Source organism: Halichoeres trimaculatus, unplaced genomic scaffold, assembly GCF_033239565.1.
Source record: "Halichoeres trimaculatus isolate MK-OKI-2021-1 unplaced genomic scaffold, fHalTri1.1 fHalTri1_scaffold_5, whole genome shotgun sequence".
In the NCBI taxonomy this organism is placed as follows: Eukaryota; Metazoa; Chordata; class Actinopteri; order Labriformes; family Labridae; genus Halichoeres; species Halichoeres trimaculatus.
Genome location: NW_027437183.1, coordinates 6954715 through 6977589, shown reverse-complemented (window position 1 = coordinate 6977589; position 22875 = coordinate 6954715). Strand labels below are relative to the sequence as shown.

General features: G+C 39.6%; 1 protein-coding gene across 6 annotated transcripts in view; it reads left to right on the top strand.

The window, feature by feature from the left end:
- camk2b1 (calcium/calmodulin-dependent protein kinase (CaM kinase) II beta 1) overlaps nucleotides 1–22875 on the top strand; it is a 99045-nt gene that overhangs the window by 49815 nt on the left and 26355 nt on the right. For 3 of the 6 annotated variants that reach the window (XM_074670125.1, XM_074670124.1, XM_074670123.1), the window contains exons 8-14: nucleotides 241–324; nucleotides 570–664; nucleotides 2556–2678; nucleotides 2790–2873; nucleotides 3757–3799; nucleotides 8390–8485; nucleotides 18535–18569. In XM_074670125.1, the coding sequence (XP_074526226.1) occupies nucleotides 241–324; nucleotides 570–664; nucleotides 2556–2678; nucleotides 2790–2873; nucleotides 3757–3799; nucleotides 8390–8485; nucleotides 18535–18569 (560 nt within the window). Of the gene's footprint in view, nucleotides 1–240; nucleotides 325–569; nucleotides 665–2555; nucleotides 2679–2789; nucleotides 2874–3756; nucleotides 3800–8389; nucleotides 8486–18531; nucleotides 18570–22875 lie in introns of all 6 variants that reach the window. The other 3 variants (XM_074670127.1, XM_074670128.1, XM_074670126.1) reach the window with 1 other exon arrangement.

Here is a 22875-nt window from a genome sequence, read left to right as displayed (position 1 = left end):
TTCCTCAATGAGAGATTAGTCTGTCCTTCACAATCAACAGCCTGTAAAGCCTCAGATCTGTCACTGAGATCTCAGTCCGCCGGGTGGATGAATAGGTTTTAGCTTACGGGAGATTATCTTGCTTCTATGCAAGCTGATCCAAAGAGAGGAGACACAATCTGTTGCTCGGGCATGTCAATCAATTGTGTGTGTTTGTGTGTATGTGTGTGTTTATTTGTGTTTGTTTGTGTTTTACTGCAGGATTTGCTGGCACACCGGGGTACCTGTCCCCTGAGGTACTGAGAAAGGAGGCATATGGCAAACCTGTGGACATCTGGGCCTGTGGTGAGTATTGCACAGAGACACAAACACACACACACGCTCTCTCACTCACTCACACACACACACACATACACAGAAAGTTCCTAGAGTCTGCACAAGACAACAGAAACACACTGGAGCACATTTTCTGACTGTGTGTGTGTGTGTGTGTGTGTGTGTGTGTGTGTGTGTGTGTGTGTGTGTGTGTGTGTGTGTGTGTGTGTGTGTGTGTGTGTGTGTGTCCATATGTGTTTTCCTGTGTGTCTCAGGGGTGATCCTCTACATCCTGCTGGTGGGTTACCCTCCTTTCTGGGATGAGGACCAGCACAAGCTGTACCAGCAGATCAAAGCCGGAGCTTACGATGTGAGTCTCCTCTCCTCTCCTCTCCTCTCCTCTCCTCTCCTCTCCTCTCCTCTCCTCTCCTCTCCTCTCCTCTCCTCTCCTTTACACTCCTCTTTTTTTTCCTTTCCTTCTCTCTTCCTTTCCTGTCCTGTCCTGTCGTTTCCTTTCCTTTCCTTTCCTTTCCTTTCCTTTCCTTTCCTTTCCTTTCCTTTCCTTTCCTTTCCTTTCCTTTCCTCTCCTTCTCTCTTCCTTTCCTGTCCTGTCCTTTCCTTCTCTCTTCTTTCCTTTTCTTTCCTTTCCTTTTCTTTCCTTTCCTTTCCTTTCCTTTCCTTTCCTTTCCTTTCTATCGCCCTTCTTTCCTTTCCCTTCCTTTACTTCCCCCCTTTGCTTTCTTTTCTTTTCTTTTCTTTTCTTTTCTTTTCTTTTCTTTTCTTTTCTTTTCTTTTCTTTTCTTTTTTCTTTTCTTTTCTTTTCTTTTCTTTTCTTTTCTTTTCTTTTCTTTCTATTTCTCTTCATTCCTTACCGTCCTGACCTCCTCCCCTCCTTCTACCCGCTCCTTTCTTTCCCTTTCTTCACCTCTCTTCTCTCCTTCTTTCCTGTCCTCTCATCCTCGCTCATCTAGAAATTTTGTCTTTCTTTCTTTCTTTCTTTCTTTCTTTCTTTCTTTCTTTCTTTCTTTCTTTCTTTCTTTCTTTCTTTCTTTCTTTCTTTCTTTTTTTATTTATTTTTCTTTCTTTCTTTCTTTCTTTCTTTCTTTCTTTCTTTCTCCTCTCACCTCTCCTTCTTAGTTTCCCCCTTCCACTCTCTTTCCTTCCTCTCTTCTCTTCTTCTCTTTTTTCTTTCTTTTTTCCTTACGTCTACTTTCCTCATTTCCTTTGTCACCTCTTTTTTTACTCTCCTCATCTTTCCTTTCCTATTCCCTCTTCTCTCGTTTCCTCTTCTGTTTTCTGTTTCTGTTTTTTTGTATACTGGTTCCTTTCCACCTTTTTTTCCTTCTCTCTTCTTTTCCTTCTTTCTCTCTTCTCTCCTTTTCTCTTATGTAACTCAGTCACCTCATTCATATTTTAGGAGAGCCAAAGAGAGCGCTTCACCTTAGATCACTTTTTGAATGCCAATGAAAGGACAGAGAGAAAGAGACCGACTTTCTGGCAGACAGTCTGGGCTCACTGGACACACACCCTGACATTTAGTCCTCATCACAACAGGACTTGATGGGTTTTAAATGTCTGATCACATCACTTTTTAGCCCTCTGATATCATGATGAACCCATCCACTGGGGGGCACAGTAGCTACAAGCTGACAGCACGTGAACCGATGCTGCATTCTTCTGTAATGTTATGAAAACAAAGCTGGTTTTCATAACTGACACAGTGATGTGTGAGGAATCCAAGAGCAGACACAGAATGCAATGCAGCATGGGACACTGAGTCCAGCATTTTCAGGGAGGATGAGGCAGCAAACAAGATTTTTCATACACCCCCAGCTTTCATCTGATAATTTATTATTTATGGCACTTAAATTACTCAAGCTCCTCATGTGCAGTTTTACATTTTCTGTTTATTTAAGTACGATTTAAGTTAGGTCAAAGGTCAAAATAGTCTGAATATGAAAAACAATCCTGATAAAATCCAGATCCTGATCCTGACATAAAAACATCCTGAGATATTTCCCCTCACATCGCCCCCTAATGGAGAACATTTACCTGGAGAAGAAGCAGAGTTTGCTGATGTTTACTTTACTTTCACTGATAAACAGTGATGGAAAAGGGACATAGGCAGTACATTCTTGATTTAGCTAAAACTCTTTTTGCCTGAATAATGTCTAAAAAAATAATAAACGATCGAAATGTGAAAATGTGTCTCTACTGTGAATCAGCGAAATGTTCCATCTCTTCTCTGTTTGTCTCTTTAGTTCCCGTCTCCAGAGTGGGACACAGTCACCCCAGAGGCCAAGAACCTTATCAACCAGATGCTGACCATCAACCCAGCCAAGAGGATCACTGCCCAGGAGGCCCTCAAGCACCCATGGGTCTGCGTAAGTGTCCCCATCATGTTACTTCTTTAGTGCCTGAATCACAGATCACAAAAACCTACATTTACTCATGTCTCCGCTTTCCTTCTCTCCTCCTCTTCTTCCTTCACCCAGCAACGGTCCACGGTGGCATCTATGATGCACAGACAGGAGACCGTGGAGTGCCTGAAGAAATTCAATGCCAGGAGGAAACTGAAGGTCTGTTTGTGTGCTCTCTTCCTCCCACGTACTCTTCCTCTGCTCCAAAAGCTTTTATTGCAGGATGAAACAAAAAAATCATTTTTATTCTTACATTTTCTTCCACATCAGCAGATTCACATGGTGGTATTTCATTTCTTTATGGGTTTCCTGATTGTTTCATGATCTGCAAAAAAGTAATGACGCTTAAAAGACATTTTTAAAACAGGTTTTGTAACAACAATCCAAGGTGGGATAAGGACCAGGATGTTAACAAGTGTTTAAGAAAAAGACTCAACATATAATCTTATTCTGTGGAGCTGTACTGTTCTATATGTGCTCTGTCTTTGCCTTGGTTTTATTAGAGTAGCGGCTTAATTTAGCTCTTCAGACATCGAGTACATTATCGCTCACGGCAGCGTTTAAATACCACGGTCTATTTGCTATTCAGTGCCATTTTTATAGGGCTATAAAAAGTTATCCGTTATAAATGACGTCTCCAGGGTGAATGAGTGTGAAGATCAGCTGCTTTTCTCCCTCTTCTCTTTTTGTCTCAGCATTTCTTTATCAGTATATATCTCTGTGCGTCTGTTTTACTTTGTTTTACCTGCTTCTTTGATGCTAAAACAGTGATGACAGATGGAGTCAGCATCTCATCTGCACTAATTTAAACAAACACTGTCTGTCTATTGAGCTGTATCTGAGGCTTTATAGAGACACTTTTTCTTTTTTGATTTTCTGTTAACAAAGTGGAGCCTTCTGCAGCGTACCTCCTGGGTTATTATCCTATAAAGATCACTTAGGGATTAATAAGAAAAGCAAATTTAAAAGCTCTAATTGTTTCAGACTGTGGCGACTTCTAATCTGTTGTGATTGATCATTTAAATGACTTTTTTCTTCTTAGGGCGCCATTCTTACAACCATGCTGGTTTCCAGGAACTTCTCTGGTAAGTGTGTTCTTGACATGATACCTGGCTCCTTTATTACTGTACAGTAAACATGACCTTTAGATGCCAAGATACAGTGTTGGCCAGAATTATTACAACACTTGACATTTTTGAGAGGATTCATTTGTGGCGTTGATGTGGCTGTTAAAAAAAAAAGAAAAATTAAAGAAATATCTATGAAGTCATTATTATGTCATTATGCTCTTTGAACCACGGACTAGAGCAGTGTTTCTCAAATTGTGGTCTGTGGACCATGAGCGGTCCGCCAGCTCCCACTTGCGGTCCCCCACAGCCACAAATAGATTGTGTTTTTTTTAAAGAACATTTAAAAGCAAATAAAAAAAATAAAAAAGACATTTTTTTTGGAAAACAAACAACAACAACAACAACAACAACAACAACAAAAACAACAACAAAGCTTTACTTGAATCCTCCTCCTGGCCAAAACCGTCAAGCTAACGTTATTTCATTTACAAGCCTACAGGGAAAATCCTTCTGTCTTTAAAGACGTATTTAAAGACAGTAAAAAGAAAAGATAAAGAGGAGGAGGAAACCTCCAACTGTGGCCAGGGGAAGGTGCAATGACAAGATGATGCAGCGGCAGTCAGCATAGTTGACACTGTGGAAGCTAACCTTAGCGCCACTGCTAGTTTGCCTGCGTCAGGTAACAACTGCCAATCAATATGTGAAACAACCTGAACATGAAAAGTCCACTTCCAAAGTGAAATGAAAATACCACAGTGAAAAAATGGGGTGAAACAATTTGAGAAACACTGGAATAGTGCCATCTTAAGGAGATTCTGGTCATATTTCATATTAAAAGGAGAATTGAAAATGATGGAGTAGCCCCCCTAAAGTGCAGATCTGGGCGAGTTGTAAAATTACTCGGACACATCTATTGTCCATTGAGCTGAAGTTCTTGGAGAGTAAATTCTTGAAAACTTGGACAAACTAACTATTTAAGTTCAAAGTAGATAAAAACAGAAGAACTCACTATCTGATATTTGTTGTGATCAGAGCAACAACCTGCATGTTTCATGTTCATGCTACGGAGGCAGAAAAAAAGGTAAATACCTTCAGATCTGTCAGGTGTTCTAACAATTTTGGCCACCACTGTATATCAATGTCCACATGTTGTAAGGCTGTGTCTATGTGCTAGTTTTTAGTGTTTCATGATAAGAGTTAAAGAGGTGGTGGGATGCTTTAATGTTACTAATCACTATGGATGTCCCAATACAGATTTTTTTACTTCCAGATACTGATCTGATAGCAATACCTTTCTCTGATAAATCCTGTACTCAGATTGGTGATTCCTTTGTAAATGACAGATCAAATTTGTTGTATTACAGTGACGAATATTGCAAGACACTTTTTTACTACCATTGCTTTCCTAAGAGAAGTAGTCCCATATAGCAGCCAACAGGATTTGATTTAAAGCAGCCGTAAAGCATGATGGTGCTGAAAACGTGAAAACTGGATCAGTCCCGATCACGTGACGAAATTTGATGCCATCTGATCCTTCTGAAATAGCCATATTGGGCACTGATACTGTATCCAATTGGGACATTCCTACTAACTACATACCTGCCTTATAAATCATGGGCAAAGTTAAAATCATGACGTAAAAAGGTGTTTCAGTACTCTGAGTGTCATTCCAGGCTGTTTGTTGGAAAAGCTTCACGAAATTGTTGTTTTTCATCCTGAAGTTCCAGGAACTTTTGGTTTTAGAAAGAAACGGTTCCTGTGGCCCATTGTTTGGCTTCATTATTACTGAAGATACGGGTAAATTATGTAAATGGCAAAATAAAAGTGGTTGCAATGCATCACCCGGTCAGTAGAGGGCAGTAAGGCAATGACAAAGGCCATTTAGCAAAAACACGACAATTGAACAAGAAAATTGAATCAGCATTTTCAGGTGTAGCTCTGCACTTAGTCTGTTACTGTTGAGGATTTACAGCCTCAGGTTTTATTGAACTGAAGATGGATTTGTTGACATATGAAAGGATCACTACAGAAAAAAGCTTCATGCTCTAAAGCATGAAGATGGCAGAGATTGACCCAGGATGCTTTCTTCCTGAGCTGTTTTAGATTATTATTAAATACTTATCTGATAAGGAGATTTTGACATATAAGTATATGAAACCAAACTCAGATGCCTTCCTATTGGACTCATAATGGATGTTATTGGAGCAGTTCCTCGGTTGTTTCTGTACTTTGTTATGAAATCACACCAATGAGTCTGCGTTCTTGTAACGTGTGTCTGCTTTGATTGTTTTGCATCTATAAATGTGAATGTGTGTGTGTGTGTGCTACCATGCTGCCTCAGTAAACATGACTCACAGCAGCCACTCTGACACACAAAGCTTCGCAATGGGAAGCGGTCTGAACACCAACAATATAACCACTCGGCTTTTTAACTCACCCACCCACACACACACACACTCACGCTGACCCAGGTGTGTGTCCTGGCTGTGTCACCGCTCTTAAGCTGCATTTTCTTGCTCCTCTCTCCTCAGGAAGCCTTTGTAAGAGTGCAGTCATCCGCTGACTGAGTCAGAGAGAGATTTTTAAGATGAAAATAGAGAGAGACCTTCAATAAAACATAGCTGAGGCAGTTTACATCAACACAATAAGCTGTCAACAGTGATTTATGTAACCCATATCTCTGTTATCATCATATATTATGAATCGTGTTGTACTGATCAGTTTCTCTGCACTGACAAAGTGGCGGTCCTTTCTTCCTCAACATCAATATAAATTCTCTTATAGATTTTATGCTTTGTAAAGTCAAAAAGATGAAGTTACAGAAGTTTGAACCAGGGCTATCTTTGATATATCACACTGACTTGGCGATATCAAAATATGTTTCTGACGAGAGATGGACCGATTATGCAATGCACCAGTATTTGGCATTTTGAAGCATATTGGCATCAGCCTTTTTTTAATCCAACGACCAATAAGAAACCAATTTAAACAGTGTCAATTTGTCTCTGATGCAGCTGCACCGCTGTCTGCAGTCACTGCTCCACTCATGCAATTAGCATCGCTACTGTCTATGAACTTATTTTAACCTTTCACAGACACAAAAATCACTCCTCTTATCAATAACCACAGGAAAACATTTTCCTGAGTCTTAAAAACAAAAATAAATTAAACTGCAGACGTTTGTGACCTGCTTCTCCTTGTCTACACACAGACATCTGTATGGAAGCTCTAGATGGCCAAAACATTTAAAATTTAAAACTTAATGTAAAAACTTAACAGAAAATTAATGCAACTGCATTACATGCCTATAAAAGGCAGCACAGACTCATTTCAGTCCAGATTTATTGCAGTTACATTAATATTTTGGCAAACTCTGTTTACTGTAGAAAACTTTAGGAAGCTAGTCTTTTTTTATGTTTTCAGTTAACTTAATAAAACATGCTGCTGGGCCTGGGAGCTGTTTAATAGAAAAATGCTTAAAAGCAGTTGATCTAAGTTCAGTGTTGAAGTTTATATTATTCAAAATTTTGACATAGATATTTTCATTTTGACTGAAAATTAAGATCCGCTCGAAACATCAGTTATCAGCGTCTTTGACTACTGAGGTATCCTATTGGCTCTGAAAAAAAACGTATCAGTCGATCTTTAGTTTGACTATATATAAAGATGGACACATTCAGCCTTGAACTCTAATTATTGCAAAAGAAAAGAAAAAAGTAAAGCTTAAGTGCTCTCCAAGCAAGGCTGTTTTTTTTTCAAGAATTTTGTCACATTCCAGGTATAAAACTCTTAAACCCCTAAAATACGCAGACACCTGTTTATTTATTTATTTTTTTTACTTAATAACGCCCAATTTGAAACTATAATAAACTGCTGTAAATTGCTAAATAAAGGTTTTATGGTGAAAAAAATCTTAGCATAGTCCCGAACACCTAAATTCAACTTTTTAATAAAAAAGTAAAAGAACTTCTTGATTACTTCTCTGAGTTTCCATTTAAAAAACTTGACTAAATCTTCAGATTTTATTTTTAAATCTAGTATTTTCATCTGTTAGAGTCAGACACTTAAATTTTAAACCAGTACTTTAAATGAGGCGGAGGGAAAGGTAAGGTTCACCTCAGTCAAATTATGTAAGACTCTTGATGCTAAGTGCTTCAATAGATCAGAAAAACAAAATAAATACGGGAGAGTCAGGCGCCCTCTGTGAAATGTCCCACACACTAACACTGATATATGACTCTGTATTGTCCTTATCACCATCATCATCGTCAGCATCATCATTATCATCATCAGCATAACAACTAATGCTGTTTTCAGGAACAAAGAGACAAAGAGAGTGTTCAAGACTCTCAGATGAAGGTTGAGTTTTTGTGTTTCACTCTGACGTTTTTCTGCCAGATTTTTGTCCGAATGAAATAACGCAGTTTGTGAAAATGATTCAACCACGTTTCTCTCGACTGATGCGCCCTGTTTGTTTTTTATGTCCTCTAACCCCGACATCCTGATGTGTCTGTGACTCGCTCCTCCTTCTTCTTTCTAAACACCCTCCACCCTTTTCCTAACTGTCTGTCTTCACGTGTGACTGGGTGTTGGACTCTCACACAGTGGGCAGCAGGCAGACCACGGCTCCAGCCTCTGTCACTGCGGCCGCGGCAGCAGTGGCTGCGGCCGCCGGCACCACTGCAGGGCTGGTGGAACAAGGTAGCGTGGTGGCTCACCCATGGCACGCTACACCTCCCCCCTGCCCCTCCTCCTCCTCTTCCTCCTCTGTGTCTGTTATACTCTCTCTTCTTGTTCTTCATCTTCTCTATCACCTCTGTCTGCCTCCTCCCTCCTTCCTCAGCATGGGAGCTCAACGCATGATAGCTGATCGCAAACTCCATTTACTCATCACCTAAAGCAGTGGCTGTGTTTCCATCCAACTGTTTAGCAGATTTTATGACGCATCTGTAGCTACGTCACAAAAAATAACATTTTTTTTCTTTTTTTAATCAAACTTTTGAAAACACTACGAAGAAAAACTCTTTGGACTCAAGCTTCAAAAGGTGGAAGGGACATAGTTTAGGCTATATTTAGGAAAGGTCATTAATACAGCTGAAGACTCAGGATTTTAAAGGGAAAATGCAGTTATTTTAAAGTGTATTGTCTTAAGGGCTGCAACAATAGATTGATAAAATCAATAAAAATCGTTTAGTAGAAGCGTTGACAACCTTTTTCCATAATCGATGCTCTGTGTTGCGTCGTTACGATATTAGTTTCTGTTCAGTTTATTTGTCTTCTTCATTTTTGTTGGATTATTTAGCAGTTGGCAACCAGCTAAAGGTGCATTACTGCCACCTACTTGACTGGAGTGTAGATTACAAGGGCTGCTCCCCGTTTGAAAACCACAAGGAGTTCATTAAACCAACGTTAGCATTAGCGTTAGCTGCTACAGATAGTGGTAGGGCAGAGGGGTGAACTGTTTGACCTGCAGGTGAAAAGATTGAGGACACAGTTTTATTTATTTGCCTTTTTGGCCCACAAGTTTTTTAATCTGATGTTTTAACAAAATATTTTCTGTTATTTTGCCCAAACTGTTGATTCTATAAGAGTCATATCATTTTCTATAATTTATAAATGTAGCATCCAGTCAGTTTAATAATGTTCAAATATGTTGTTTCTTTGTATCATAAAGCAAACAATAGTCAACAACTAAAATAATGTATGTTTGGTTTTGTGAATTTTACTATAATGCATTCTCATCTTTTTTTTTTTTACCCAATTCATCGATTAATCCTAAATATAATCGTCAGAGTAATCGATTACTAAAATCATTGTTAGTTGCAGCCCTACTTGTTTTCAAGACTAAGTGTAAAAAACTCACAGAGGATCCTCATTTGCTCGACTCCTTTGATGAGAAATAAACTGAAGAAAGTTAGGCAATCAACAAAAGATCCAACATTAACAGTTTGGACTCAACTTGTGTTTTTTCATGGTGCACTGATACATCCTGAAACTGAATTTTGTGCATCTAAGTTTGATGTTGTTTTAACAGACACAGAAATGTCTGTAGAGATTTTTATTTCAGCTGTGTTTTCTCCTCTAAGAGCTTAGAAGCTTAATGGCAGCACCCGCAGCCGAATAACTTGAAGCACTGTTGTCGCACTAACTAGGTTTTCCTTCTGTCTAAATTCTTGCTTGTGTTGTACGTCGCTTTGGACAAAAGCGTCTGCTAAATAAAACTGTAGAACTATAGAACTGTAGAAGTGTATTCTAACCAAGCAGCAACCTCCGGCTCTGAGAAACGAATCAGGGGCGCTTAAAAAATGTAGTTCCTTAGATGTCCACTTGAGGCTCACTCTGGTAGTACCACTGCAAAAAAGACTGGTTTTTGCCACAAATGTAATTAGAATTTGTTATGAACATGTTCCCATGTTTACTCTTATTGAGGAAAACATCTGTAAGTAATGTTAGTAAAAAAATTTCTGAGCTTATTTGTTGATACTTTAGTTATTTTTCCTTTTTATGTGAATGTCTTACCATTAGTTGAAGACTTGTTTGGAAGCCCAGCTACTGCTAACATTTTCCACTCCAGCACATCCGTCACCTCTCAGAGCGAGATCTGATTGGTCGGCTCTGTCATCTCCACTGACCTGTATTCATTCAGTCATCTTCATCTACAGCCACAGAGCATGGCCCCCGACCTGAAAAACTGCTGTCCTGTCTCTGTTTTCTCTTTTTCTCTTCACACTCTTTCCCCCCACTTCATTTAAACCACCACTTCATTTTTCCTGTATTCTCTTCTTTTCCACATCACCAGCATCATTTTCACTTTCCTTCTCTTCTTTATCATTTCATGTCTTCATGTCTTCATAACTCTTCCCTCTGGTTCCTCTGCCCCTTTCTCTCCTCTTTTCTCTGTCTGACGATGACACTGGAAAGTTTGTCCCTGATACTTAAGGATGGAACTGCCCAAGAGCTGCCGGTGAATGCTGCATGGGGCGCTGGACTGGTGCATGTGCTGCAACACAAGGGGTGGGGTTGGTGCATGGTGAACACTATGAGGGATGCAAGGCTGGGCCGGTTTTGGTGAAGTCAGAGTCAGATTTAACATTTTTAAAACGGTTACACTCACGGTGAGCTGTGTCTTTATCTCTTATAGTTCACAGAAGATTAAACAGGATGTCCGCGCATTCTTGAAAAGTCTTAAAAATTCAAGTCTCTAAAATTAAGGCCTTAAGTATCTTAAATTTATTAAAAATGTCATTTGTTAGTCTAGCAGTGGGCATCCGCGTGCACTGCCTGTCATGTCCAGACTTTTACTTTGGGTTTTGGTGTACAATTCATTTACCTGACCATAGAAAGAAGTACCAGAGAAATGCAGTCTGTAACATGACAGAGCTTTATCATGTGCAGGCAGAGCAGACAGTCACTGAGCAGTCATCGTATAATTTAGAGTTTTATATCGAACACCTGTTGCCTCTGTTACTTTATAAAGCAGTAAAATTCAATTCACTGTAGGTCAAAATTGTTCAAATTGAGGTAAGCTCATATCTGTCTACCCAGATCTTTGGCTTCAGAAAAGAAAATGTGTCAGTTTTATTCCTAAAATAAAATACCTCTGTTGTCTTCTTTCTTTAGGAATACAGTTTTTTTCGCTTTAGTCCCTGTGAAATAAATTATCTACATGCTAGCTAGCCAACCTGGGATTATTTAAGTGCAAATTTTTTGTGCTTTGGCTGGATGATGTCTGTTTGGATACTAATAAGCAGGATTCCCCCGACCATTGCCTGTATTCATAGCGTTCCAGGTCTTAAAATTAATTTGCATTTTAATTAGCATTAAAAAGTCTTCAAAAGTCTTAAATTTGACTCGCTGAAACCTGCAGAAACCAGCTGTATAGACATTCCCTGAATTTTTACAGTCAGACGAGTGTGATATCAACTGGAATAAGAAAGAAAACGGAACAAATTATTGAAAAAAAGGACTGCATGTAAATAGATTTTAAAAAAAAACTTCAAGGAGGGAAAAAAAAATGCAGAAACATAGAGTCAAACAATTCTGCACTGCAAAAAAAGGAAATCTTATCAAGTCTTTTTGTCTTATTTTAAGTAAAAATGGTCTTGTCATACTTAATATGAGCCACATTCAGCTGATCAGTCCAGAAAAATGTCTTATTTCAGGTCGCTTAAGACAACAATGGGGTCTGAATTGTTTGTAACAAGTAAAAAAAATCTGCTATGAAACAATAACAAATTAATAGAAATTTTGCTTGAAATTAAAATTTATTAATACAAATAACTTTTCTCTTGTTTCTTTGGCAGATTTTTCTAACTTGTTATAAGCAATTCAAATCTCATTTTTTGTCTTAAAATAACTTGAAACAAGACATTTTTCTGGGCTACTCAGATGAATGTGGCTCATGTTAAGTCTAATAAGACAAAATCACTTGATAAGAGTTTATTTTTTGCAGTGTGGGAGGAACTTCTTTTTCTTCTTCTGGGTGTTAAAACTAGAATGTATACATCGATCAAACCAGTAACTAACTTTTCACAGTAAATGGATATTTTTCTTTTTTTTTAGCAGGGAACTGTTAGAGTAGGGTGGGAATAGCTATTAGTGATTATCAGAGTACTTTTGCTTTATATATCCATCTTATCATGGTTTACTTTCAGCTGACTTTGGTTTAATTTCCAAAATCGACTTCCCTTTAGCTGTTAGCTTTAGCTTTAGCCAGCTCATGAGAAAAACACCACGCTCTCTTCATCCCCGGCTGTCTCAACACATCATTGTGACTTCTCTGAGCAGTATTTAATAAAGGATGCTCACCCATATGAACTCAGGTTTCTTCAGAACATGCTTGCAGATAAAAACAGACCACGTCAAAGGCGTGTCTGTTGGTATTTTAAGCAGCGATGGCAGGTGCAGTAAAAACCTCAGAGAGGCTGAGTCACATTTGTTAACCAGACCGGGCGCGTCCCCTCTTGGTTGTGCAGAAATGAACCCAAGAACGTTTAGTCAAGGAGACAGAAGTGGTGGCAGTGTCCTTGTTTCTGAGGACCTCTGGGACTCCTCAGTCCTCTATGTGTACTTCATGCCTCCACAAGGCTCCAATCAAATATTCATTGTGGGCTGTCTCTTTCTGTCAGCCTCACTTTGCCTCACCGGAAACCTCATTTATAAACATAAACACAAACATTATCCAGCAGAGCTCTCCGTATCGTGACTTAAGCATGTCGTGCATAAAAACAAAGGTTGGAGAAGTTTTACTGTGATCCCCTTGGAGCTCACTAAAGCTCATTTTAGCAGCTTTGTTTACCTCTGAGTCCATGAATCCACGCCCATCCTTGCATTGACCTCACAGTGTAGCATCTTGCGTTTTTAAAAGCTGAAATATAAGTCAGTTGTTTTGTTTCTAACCTCTTCTTCCTCTCTCTTCTTGCTTCATGTGTAATTTGTGGCAAGGTAAGGAGCACCACTTGCTTCTCCGCCTTCACTTTGAATTAAGACACCTTTAATTTTTCAGGTTCCCACAGAGATTTCTTCTGGAAGTTAAGCCATTTTTAGCAACCTCGACTGCGGGTTTCATAGAAGATCCAGTTCTCTGCCCGACAGAATAATGATGTTGGGAAAGAGCACAGAAAAATAGCCTTATCACTTCCATTCCTCCTCTTCTTGCTCTTCATCTCTGCTCCCATTTCATGTCCTCTCCTTTTCTGCCGAGCCATCAGGGAATGTGACAGAATGAACTTGACATAATTCTGACCCTGTTTCTTCCCCTCAGTCACATCCAGCCTTTGAAAGGAGGAACAGCACAACTATAAACCATCCACATGATTACGTGTGTTTTTTATTTGACTTTAAAACTTTAACTTTGATCTGAGGTTTTGTGTGATTGGATTTCTGTTCCAATTAAGAAATGTTCACTCAACAACACTCAACAAGAAATTCACTCCTCTCCTGAGCAGCCAGTGTGGGGGCTAGAAGCTTGTAGGGAGAAGAGCAGAAAGATGAGAAAGAGAAGAGGGGGGGATCAGAAATGTAGGAAGAAAAAAGAAGAAAACGTGAGAAAAAAGGTAAAGGAGGAACAATGAAAGGAGGGAAGTACAAATACAGTAAGGAACGATAAAAAAGAACAAATGAGAGGAAAAAATAAAGAAATGAAAGGGAAAAGATAGGAATGTTGAAAGAAAAGAAGGAAGAGTGCAAGAAAAGAAGGGAGAATAAAAGCAAGAAGAGATAGAAATGAGTAGTGAAGGGAAGGAGGGATTACAGAGAAAGAAAAGGAAGGAAGAAACAAAAGGAAGAAAAGTAGAAAAATGAAAGAATGGAGAATCAAAGAAGAAAGGAAGAAAAGAACTGGAATGAAGGATAAAATTAAAGGAAGAAAAATGAAAATAGATAAGGGACAGATATGACAGGAAGGAAGAAAGGAAGGAAAGATAAGGAGTGATGAAAGGAAGGAAGGAAGGAAAGAAAGAAAAAGGAGAAAAGAAAAGAGAAGGCTGAATGAGAGTAAGAATGAAAGGTAGGAAAATAGGGAGTGAAGGAAGGAAGGAAGACAGGGTAGAAAAAAGTGAGAAGGCAGAATGAAGAAAGGAAGAGAGTGAAAGAAAGGAGAAGTGATAGAAAGGGAAGACGGGAAGGAAAGATACTGAGTGATGAAAGGAAGGGAGGAGGAACAGGGTGAAAGGAGAAAAGATAAGAGAAGGTTGAATGAGACTAAGAATGAAAGAAAGGAAAAATAAGAAGTACTGGAAGGAAGGAAGAAGGGATTAAATGAAGGAAAGGAACCAAGACTGGGTTGAAAAGACGGCACAATGAAGAGAGAAAGGAAGGAGGGAGAAAGGAAGATAAGAAAAGAAAGGAGGGAAGCATGAAGGAATGAAAGAAAAAAGGCTGAATGAAAGAAATAAAAGAAAAGTGATCATCAAAGGAAATGAAATGAGGAAAAGAAAGTAAGGTTGAATGGAAAGAAGAAATGGAGGAAGGAAAGGAGGAAGTTTAAATAAAGGAAAGAAAGAAATAGAGAAGGAAGTGAAAAGAAAGTAGGAAGAAAAACTCCATGAGGTCCAGAAATAGTGTTTTATGTAACTCGTCTGGCTGCTGATGTGATCGCATCTGATTGGACTTGAAATTGCACTTAGACGCTTGAAAGGTCTCACAGAGGATGAGGTCTAGGAGAGTCAGAGACAGGGGAGGACTCTGGGACTTGGACTGGCAGGTGAAAGGAGGCAGCATTTCCTCAGACTAATGTTGTTGTCTGTTCATAATTTATGATGGAAAATTTAATTTAGAACAAACTGTCTTAGTTTCAGACAGGACGTAAGAGGCTGGATGTTCACTTTTTCATACCAGATTTAAAAACATAGATCTAAATTAAGCAGAAGTGTGGTATCCCAGCCTGTGTTTTAAAAAGTCAACAGGGTCAGGGTTCTTCTACAAAGGTTTCAGCCCGATACAGTCAGACCACCTTGCGATCCTTCTCTTAACAGCGCAGTCAAAGGAAATGCCCTGTGGACCGTCTTTCTCAATCTGAGTGTTTCTTCCAGTGTTGTAAAGGATTATGGGTGTTATGCTCAGCAGAGAAGCGTGTCTACAGTATCATTCTTCCTCCCTGCCCTGCTTCCTCATTACCCCTCATTAGAGCCAAAGCTGAAAACTAATCCTCTTTAAGACCCCCCTTGAGTTCTTTAAGGCAGGGCTTATTGTTGGGTTTAGATGGCAGCCATCTTTGTTACAGCTTCCTCAGGGCCAGAGAGTTATGACAAACAAACAAATCATTACTGTTCCAACATCAGCGTCTTTGTATTTCTGAAACGTGTCCTGATCCTGCTGGTGCTGGACTGTGTGGTCCAGCTCTGGACATCTGAACCACATCATACCTTACTCCATCTATAAAACCTCTTACATCACCTGAACGCACATTTCTCGTCTGTGTAGTGATTTTCAATTACTCTACACATCTTGTGATTGCGTAATGACCTTAATACACACACGGTTCTGTATTCATCGCAGAGAGAGGGTTATTTTTAGAAAATCTCTTGGCTGCGGAGCAAAACTAGAAGGAAAATTATGAGGAAATCATCACACACCAGCACATTTTCTCTTATAATTCATGCTCACTGCCTGAGTTGTCACAACACCAGAATTTAACATTCATGCAATACTAGTTAAAATCAACAATAATAAAGTTCACATTGTAAAAAAGTGACTAAACACAGAGCAACTTTTGATACAACAAAAAAAAATAAATCTGGAAAACAGTGTATTACCACAGTGTGTTTGATATGGAAAAGAATTAGGGTGACTGAAAAAAAAGAAAAAGAAAATGTCACAACTTTGTTTTTATTACTATTTTTTCTGAAAAAAAAATGTCAAAATTCTGCCCTTTTTTTTTTCAGAAAAAAATATAAAAAAAATGTTGACAATTTTTTTTAATGGCCCTTGTAGTTAATAAATTCATACAAAAAAACAAACAAAACAACACCAAAAAAACTTGTAAGTATGAAGCCACTAAAGTGCTAAGAGCTGCAGTTCCTTGAGTGTCCACTTGAGGTCGGCTTCAGAAGCACTAGAAACCACATACACACTCATTCAGAAATGTCTCTGTTGGCACACACTGAATATGGGACAGGGGTGAATTATCTTTGAATTATTATAACTGATCAGCAGTTTTAAATTTTTCAACTTTTTTTTTCAAGTTTGGCATAATTAAGTCAAAGTATAATTAGAAGCAGAGCTGGCTTGATTGACATGTGGGGACAGTGTTGCTCCTAGTAAGGAGGCTAAATACCCACTTTAACTCTCCACCTCTTGTTAGGTCGTCAAAAGTGAGGTTAAGTCAGCATTTTCAATACAGTGACTACTGAAGGTAGGCCTCAAGAAACCATTTAGTGATGTCACAGAAACTACATCATTGTTTCACCCCAGTGGTCCCAAACTCACGGCCTGTGGACCACATAGAGTCCACAAATCCATTTCATGTGTCCTGCCACTTGATATCATTTTATGGTGAAATCCGGCCTGCCACATTCATGGCTCGTTCTGCTGTTGAAAAAAAAGTGTGTGATTTCAGAGTTCGTCTTGAACACTTCACAATCACTATGTGAACCCAAGCAGAGTAAAAACAAACACTTCACAATCTGCCATGGTCCTCAAAACTTTTTTATACCAAGATGTTTCTTTCAAAGGCTGAAGAAAGATTGATGTCAGGGACAATGTTTCAGGAAGAAGTGGGAGAAAGATTGTTTCTGTGGGGTTTAAGAGGAATTACAGCTGCCTCATGCAAAGAGAAAGTCGCCATTCTTAAGGATTATAACCTCAGGCGGCATTATTCAACTAAACGTTGATCATTATGAAAAGTGTCAAGGAGATGAACACACTCAACAAGCTGCACAGTTAAAAAAAAGGGCTGTCAATGCAAAAATAAAAAGGTATTCCAGAGAGCAAGAAAGGACGCAAATCAAAGAACAGGTCCAGACTTAAGCCCCATTTCCACCAAGCAGTCTGGTTTGGTTCAGTACGGTTTGGTACGCCTTGTCCTGTTTGCGTTTCTAAAGCAAACTGTGCCCCCTCGTGGTAGGCGCATCTGTTAAACAATAGCGTGACGCCATAGCAGCGCAACACAGTGTACCTCACTAATAAATCCAACAAAGAAGAAAAACGTGACCCAGTAAACAAAGAGCAACGATGGAAGACATGCAGCATTTTGTCTTCTTTGTGATTATCATGTGGCTTTTTTTATACAAAGTGCAATCAAGCTTTGTTTCAGAGAAGTGAAGTGCCGCCAGGAGAAATTCAGTGTGACGATTCTTTTGACCAATCAACGGTCTGCAGTGTTGTAGCTCCACCTTCTGAGAGCGGATCGGTTCAGTCTGGCACCCATACGGAAGGGTGTCAAAGAGTGGGACGGCTCATCACGGTTATTTGGCAATCTGTTCCTGGATCAGTCAGTGGAAACCCTGTAAAAGAATGAGACGAAACGAACCGAACCGCTTGGTGGAAAAGGGGCTTTAGTGAAAGTCCATTTTCAAGCCATATTGAGGTTTTCAACTGGGCCACCTTCCATACAGCAAATGTGGCCCAGCTGTCTGAGAAGAGGAGCTCTCAGGTGTCTAACAGCAAGCATTCAGCAAGAAAAGCCAAATATGGCTGTAAAATAACTCATGCTGAGAAGCACAGTTGTTCCAAAAGTTGGACGTCTTTTTTCATTTTGTGGAGGACCTGAAGTGACCCCTTGTGACAAGATTGGAGGCTCAGTGGCCTTTAGGTGTTGTGAGTTTGAGACCCCCAGGTTGAGACAGGTAGAAAACATAGGCCAGGTGACCTCCCTTTGTGTCTCTCTGACATAAACAATAGTGAGTTGGTGTGGAGAGTTGAGTCTGTGACAGAGGACGGAGCAGAGACACACACCATTAAATTACACCATAGTGGTTCATACTGGTTTAAGTAGGCAATCCATTAATGATGTGTTTGTTTTCCTTGCATGGAGTAAGTTATGGGTGTATATAGCTTAAAGAGTCACAGTGCTGCATTCGTAAAACACAGTAAGAGCGTTTATCACCGAGGTGCTGAGGTGCCCTTCCTTCTCCAGCCTCTGAGGTGTTACTTTTTAAAAGACAGTCTCACCACAGAGGTCAATGGAGAACTTTATGTTGTAAAGTCAAATGGATGTGTTCTCTTTCTTCAATGTAGGCCAGAGATGTGAAAAACTCAGCTGATCTCTGCCTCTGATTGGCTGTTTTCTCCTGTGTTTGTCATTGCAGCAGCTAAGACCCTGCTCAACAAAAAGGCCGACGTCAAGGTAAGAGGATTTACATCTCTTCCTTCTTCTCCCTCATTTCCACTTTCTTATTTTCCAAGACTTTCCAGACTCTTCCTCTTCTACCTCTTGGCTGTTTCTCTTCTTTCTCAGCCTGATCTTCCTCTTTCCTACTATTGCTCTCTTTTCTCTGGTGATGAATGCGTCTGTTTCGCACTTATTTTGTGTCTCACATCGTGTTTGTTCTGACGTCATTGGAGGTGTAATGTCTTGTGTTATGTCTTGTGATGCATGTAGAGGTTGTTTTGCAATCAGATGGTGTGTGAAGGTTCATAGGGCTGCTTGGCTTTTGCTGTTTTGCTTGACACACACCAGTTTAAGTGTGCAAAAGTAAAATCTAAAAAAGCCGCAGCCCTGCTCTGGGTTCTTTGCCTCTCTGTGCTTGTTCATGTCTCCCCACGTGTGTGTCGCTTCCCAGAGCTCAAGCCTTAAGTAGCACATCCATCTGAAAGTGTCTTTTTATTTTGATGTGGCATTATTAAACCATCTCCCTTATTAAATGTAACCATCTGTCAGTTCTCAACATTCGTTTTTCCATCACTTCCTCCATTTCTGCCTCTTTTAGTGCTTCCTCTTCCTGCTCACCCCATCTGGTCTTTAACCCCAAATTCCTGCTCATCCTTTCTAATGAAGATCTCTCACCACCCCACGTTCACACACACACATACACACACACCCTGCAGTAACACATCCCACGCAAAACGTTCATGAATGCATCTGCGTGAGCCGCGTGCATGCATGATAGTGTGCGACGGAGCCGGGAACATTGTGTACACACAAACGAATGTGTTTCCAGCGTTCTACATTATGTTAGGCAGAGCCTTGTGCACATTCACGTGGACATACAAGTGTGTGTGTGTGTGTGTGTGTATGAGAGAAAACGTCATGTTTGTTTGTTATTTAAAAAAAGAGAATGAAAGCACACACGAGGATGTAAGCATGCCTGCACATTGAGCGTGTGTAAGCGTGGGTGTCTGTATGTGTAGTTTGCTTCTGTGTGTGTGTGTGTGTGTGTGTGTGTGTGTGTGTGTGTGTGTGTGTGCACCCTTCTCTCTCCCTGCTCAGTCGGTTCAGCAGGGAATGTGACTCTGGTTCCAGGAATAGCTGCCAGTCTGGACCCTGGAAACTCAGACGACAGAAATAGACGCTTACTTCCACTGCGGCGCACTCATTGCCTAGCAACAGGCTCCCCACACACTCAAACCGTTTCTAAAGGCGTATTCTTCCTTCACCGCCGTCCCTGATTTCCTCCTCTCCTCCCTGATCTCTTTTTCCTCCTTCCTTTCCTGCCTCCTCGCGTCCTTTTTGTCCTCTTCTCGACTCTGACCTCCTCTCCTCGGCCTCTCCTTCCTCTTCCTCTGGCTCATCGTGACACCTGACGCTTTTCAGCTGGAGCACCTGCTCAGAGTGGGCAGGCGGTCGCTCTCTGGCACCAACTCCACACCACAATCACCCGTCTGTGCTGCCAACTTTCTTACAACAAAAGCCATTCAGCATTTCCTGCATTGATGAAACACTCAGAGCAGCTAATCTTTTTTATTTCACAGAGTTTCTGCATTCTGCTGCATATACATCAGTGATACTGTTGCATAAAACTGATACGCTGCTTTGACCATAAACCTCAAAGGCGCTTTCTAAGGTTTTTTTTTTAACTTGCTCAGTCCACATCCGGAAATTGGATGATTTGAATCATACAGTTGAGAAGACACAGAGTCAGTTTGAATTTTGTCAAACAAATCTTTCCTTTTTTTAAACTAAGCTGATGTACCACAGGAACAAAAGCACTGTCGACTCCTCCTCCTCTCCAAAAACAAGTGAACGTAATAAAAATAGGTTAATTAATGAATGAAAACTGGTTCATGTTGAGTCACATCCTTGGTTTAGGATTTGGAGATCAGCTTGTTTCACTTTTTAGATTTCAAATTGCAAAATACCTAAATCTGGTTGTGTGATGGTAAAAACTAGAGATGCCCTGGAGCAACTTATTTTGCCTGGACAATGTCACCAACAAAGTAAGACTCAGTCAACAGTCAACTTTTAGCTCAATTTCATTAAGATGCCTTTTTTTTTTTACACACGATCACAGTCCGCAGGCCAGTGATGTTGAACTGGTTTGCTGACTGTAGCTTGGGTTAGCAGAGCTAGCACCACCATCCTTAAACATAGTGTACAGTTAAGACATCTTCAGGTCTCAGATGAAAAAGCTTCAGATCCCAGATTCTTGGTCTGAGGGTCTGTGTTTGAACATTTGTACCGTGAAACGGTCAAACCAGGGGTCTGCAAACTTTACTTTAATAGTAGCCATTTAGCTTTGGCTCACCTAGATTAAAGTCATTCCAGAGCCACAAAATCTACTGAATCTTAACAAAACAGACAAAAGTGTGGAAAATGTTGTACATAGTTAAAATATAGTGTGTAACTAAACAACAAAATGTTTGAATTTATTTAATAGCACATGTGATGTATTGGTTTAATAAATCTAAATACATTTGCAGAAATTTTAAATATCAAAAAAAAATAATAACAATATTTAAAAATTGAATTTGAAAAAAAAATAAAAATAGAAATAAAATTTAAAAAATTGTGAAATTTAAAAAAAATGGTACAATTTCTGACATTTTTTAAAATAAAAAAAACAGTTAAATTTTACAAAAATGACAAATATTTAAAAATTTTGAAAGATTTCTTGAATTTGATAACAGATATTGATCATATTGCTCAACTCGTCCATTTTTTTTTTTGTTCGTTTTGTTTGCTAATGTCTTGCCACCAATCCAGCTTTTATATTAAGCCGAAACATTGGCAGTTAAATAAATGCATCCACACAGAATTCAAATCTGGGTTTCCTTCCAGATTCGTCTTTTTTTTTTTCATGTTGGTCTAGTTTGTTAATGCATAATTTTGCTTAGTCAGAGGAGCCAAAGAGCCGCATGAGGCTTCAGAGCCACAGGTTGCAACTTATCATATTGCTACAATCCTCTGTGATCTATGGGACTTTTATTTTGAAATGCTCTGCAATCAAAACCAGAAAGAATGTGTTTATGTAAATGGACTAACACCAAGAAACATGCATGCTCAGTGTAGTTGTCAGAGGCAAGAATAGTAAAGGTATGAATTAAAACAAGATATGTGAACATATGTATGTCTGGGAATCAGATTAATATGCCTTTTCATTTGGACTTCTAACTTAAATCTAAAAATACTACTTTGTTTTTTTTCTGACACCTGAGGATGTCCTAAATATACACCACATTTGCGTCCTTTTTGCAGGCTCATAACACAGCCTACAAACAACTTTCACTCCGTTTTCTAAAACAGAGCGTTGCACTGCCAGCAACCATCTGTCATCTGTGCTTCTTTACATCCAGGTAGTAGAGCAATAAGGCATCAAGGCAGTAGCCATTTGCCAGGGCTACAGCTATGTCTGAATACACTACTGCTTGGACACAAAGTAATCCTGAGCCCTTCTTTTAAGAGACGTTGGTCAAGCTCTCACAGATTTTGAGTCTTTAACTGAAATCCACATAGATTTTAATGACAAATGTGAGCCTTACAGATGAAACATGAGGCTCTTTCTGGGATGCTAAACCCAAACAAAAAAGGAAAATGAAACTAAAGTTGAGTGTCAAAGTGACACATGCGTCCACAAAATGTTCTTATAGATTATTGATGCTCTGTAAATGTTACATGTAAAAACCAGACAGATGCTGAGTGGGTGAGGATTTTAAAATATTTAAGTATTGTCAAAGAATACATGTTTCTTTTTCTCATTTTGATATTTTCCATGCTCCCAATCTTGCTCCTTGTGGCCAAATGCTCTTAACCTGTTGGTCTCAGTTTTCCCGCCTGCACTGCTCCTCTTCGATCTACTCAATCCTTCGACTTCTGCTCCTCTTGATGACCGCCGCAGCTTCTTTTTAAGCTCTTGCATTTTCTTCTTTTTGCAAACATTTCTTGAAAGTCTTATTCCCATGAGAGAAGATGATCTGCTCTGGAGAGGTCTGATCCTGCCCTTGAGGATCTGAAGCAGCACTGCCATCACTGTGAACAAGTTTTTGGTTTGACAGGATCTGTCTTCTGCTGTGTACCAGTTCATTCACTTTTTGTCATCGGTTACGTTTTCTTTTTTCTTCCCTGCTTCTTTTGCCATCCATTCATCCATCCGTCCATAACTCCATCCATGCATCAATCGCCTGAGGACAGAAACGCAAGTCCAGCTCTACTGTGCAGTACATGGTGAGCATGCTATTTATGCCTTTGTCTGTTCACTCCTCTTTTGCTCTCCCTC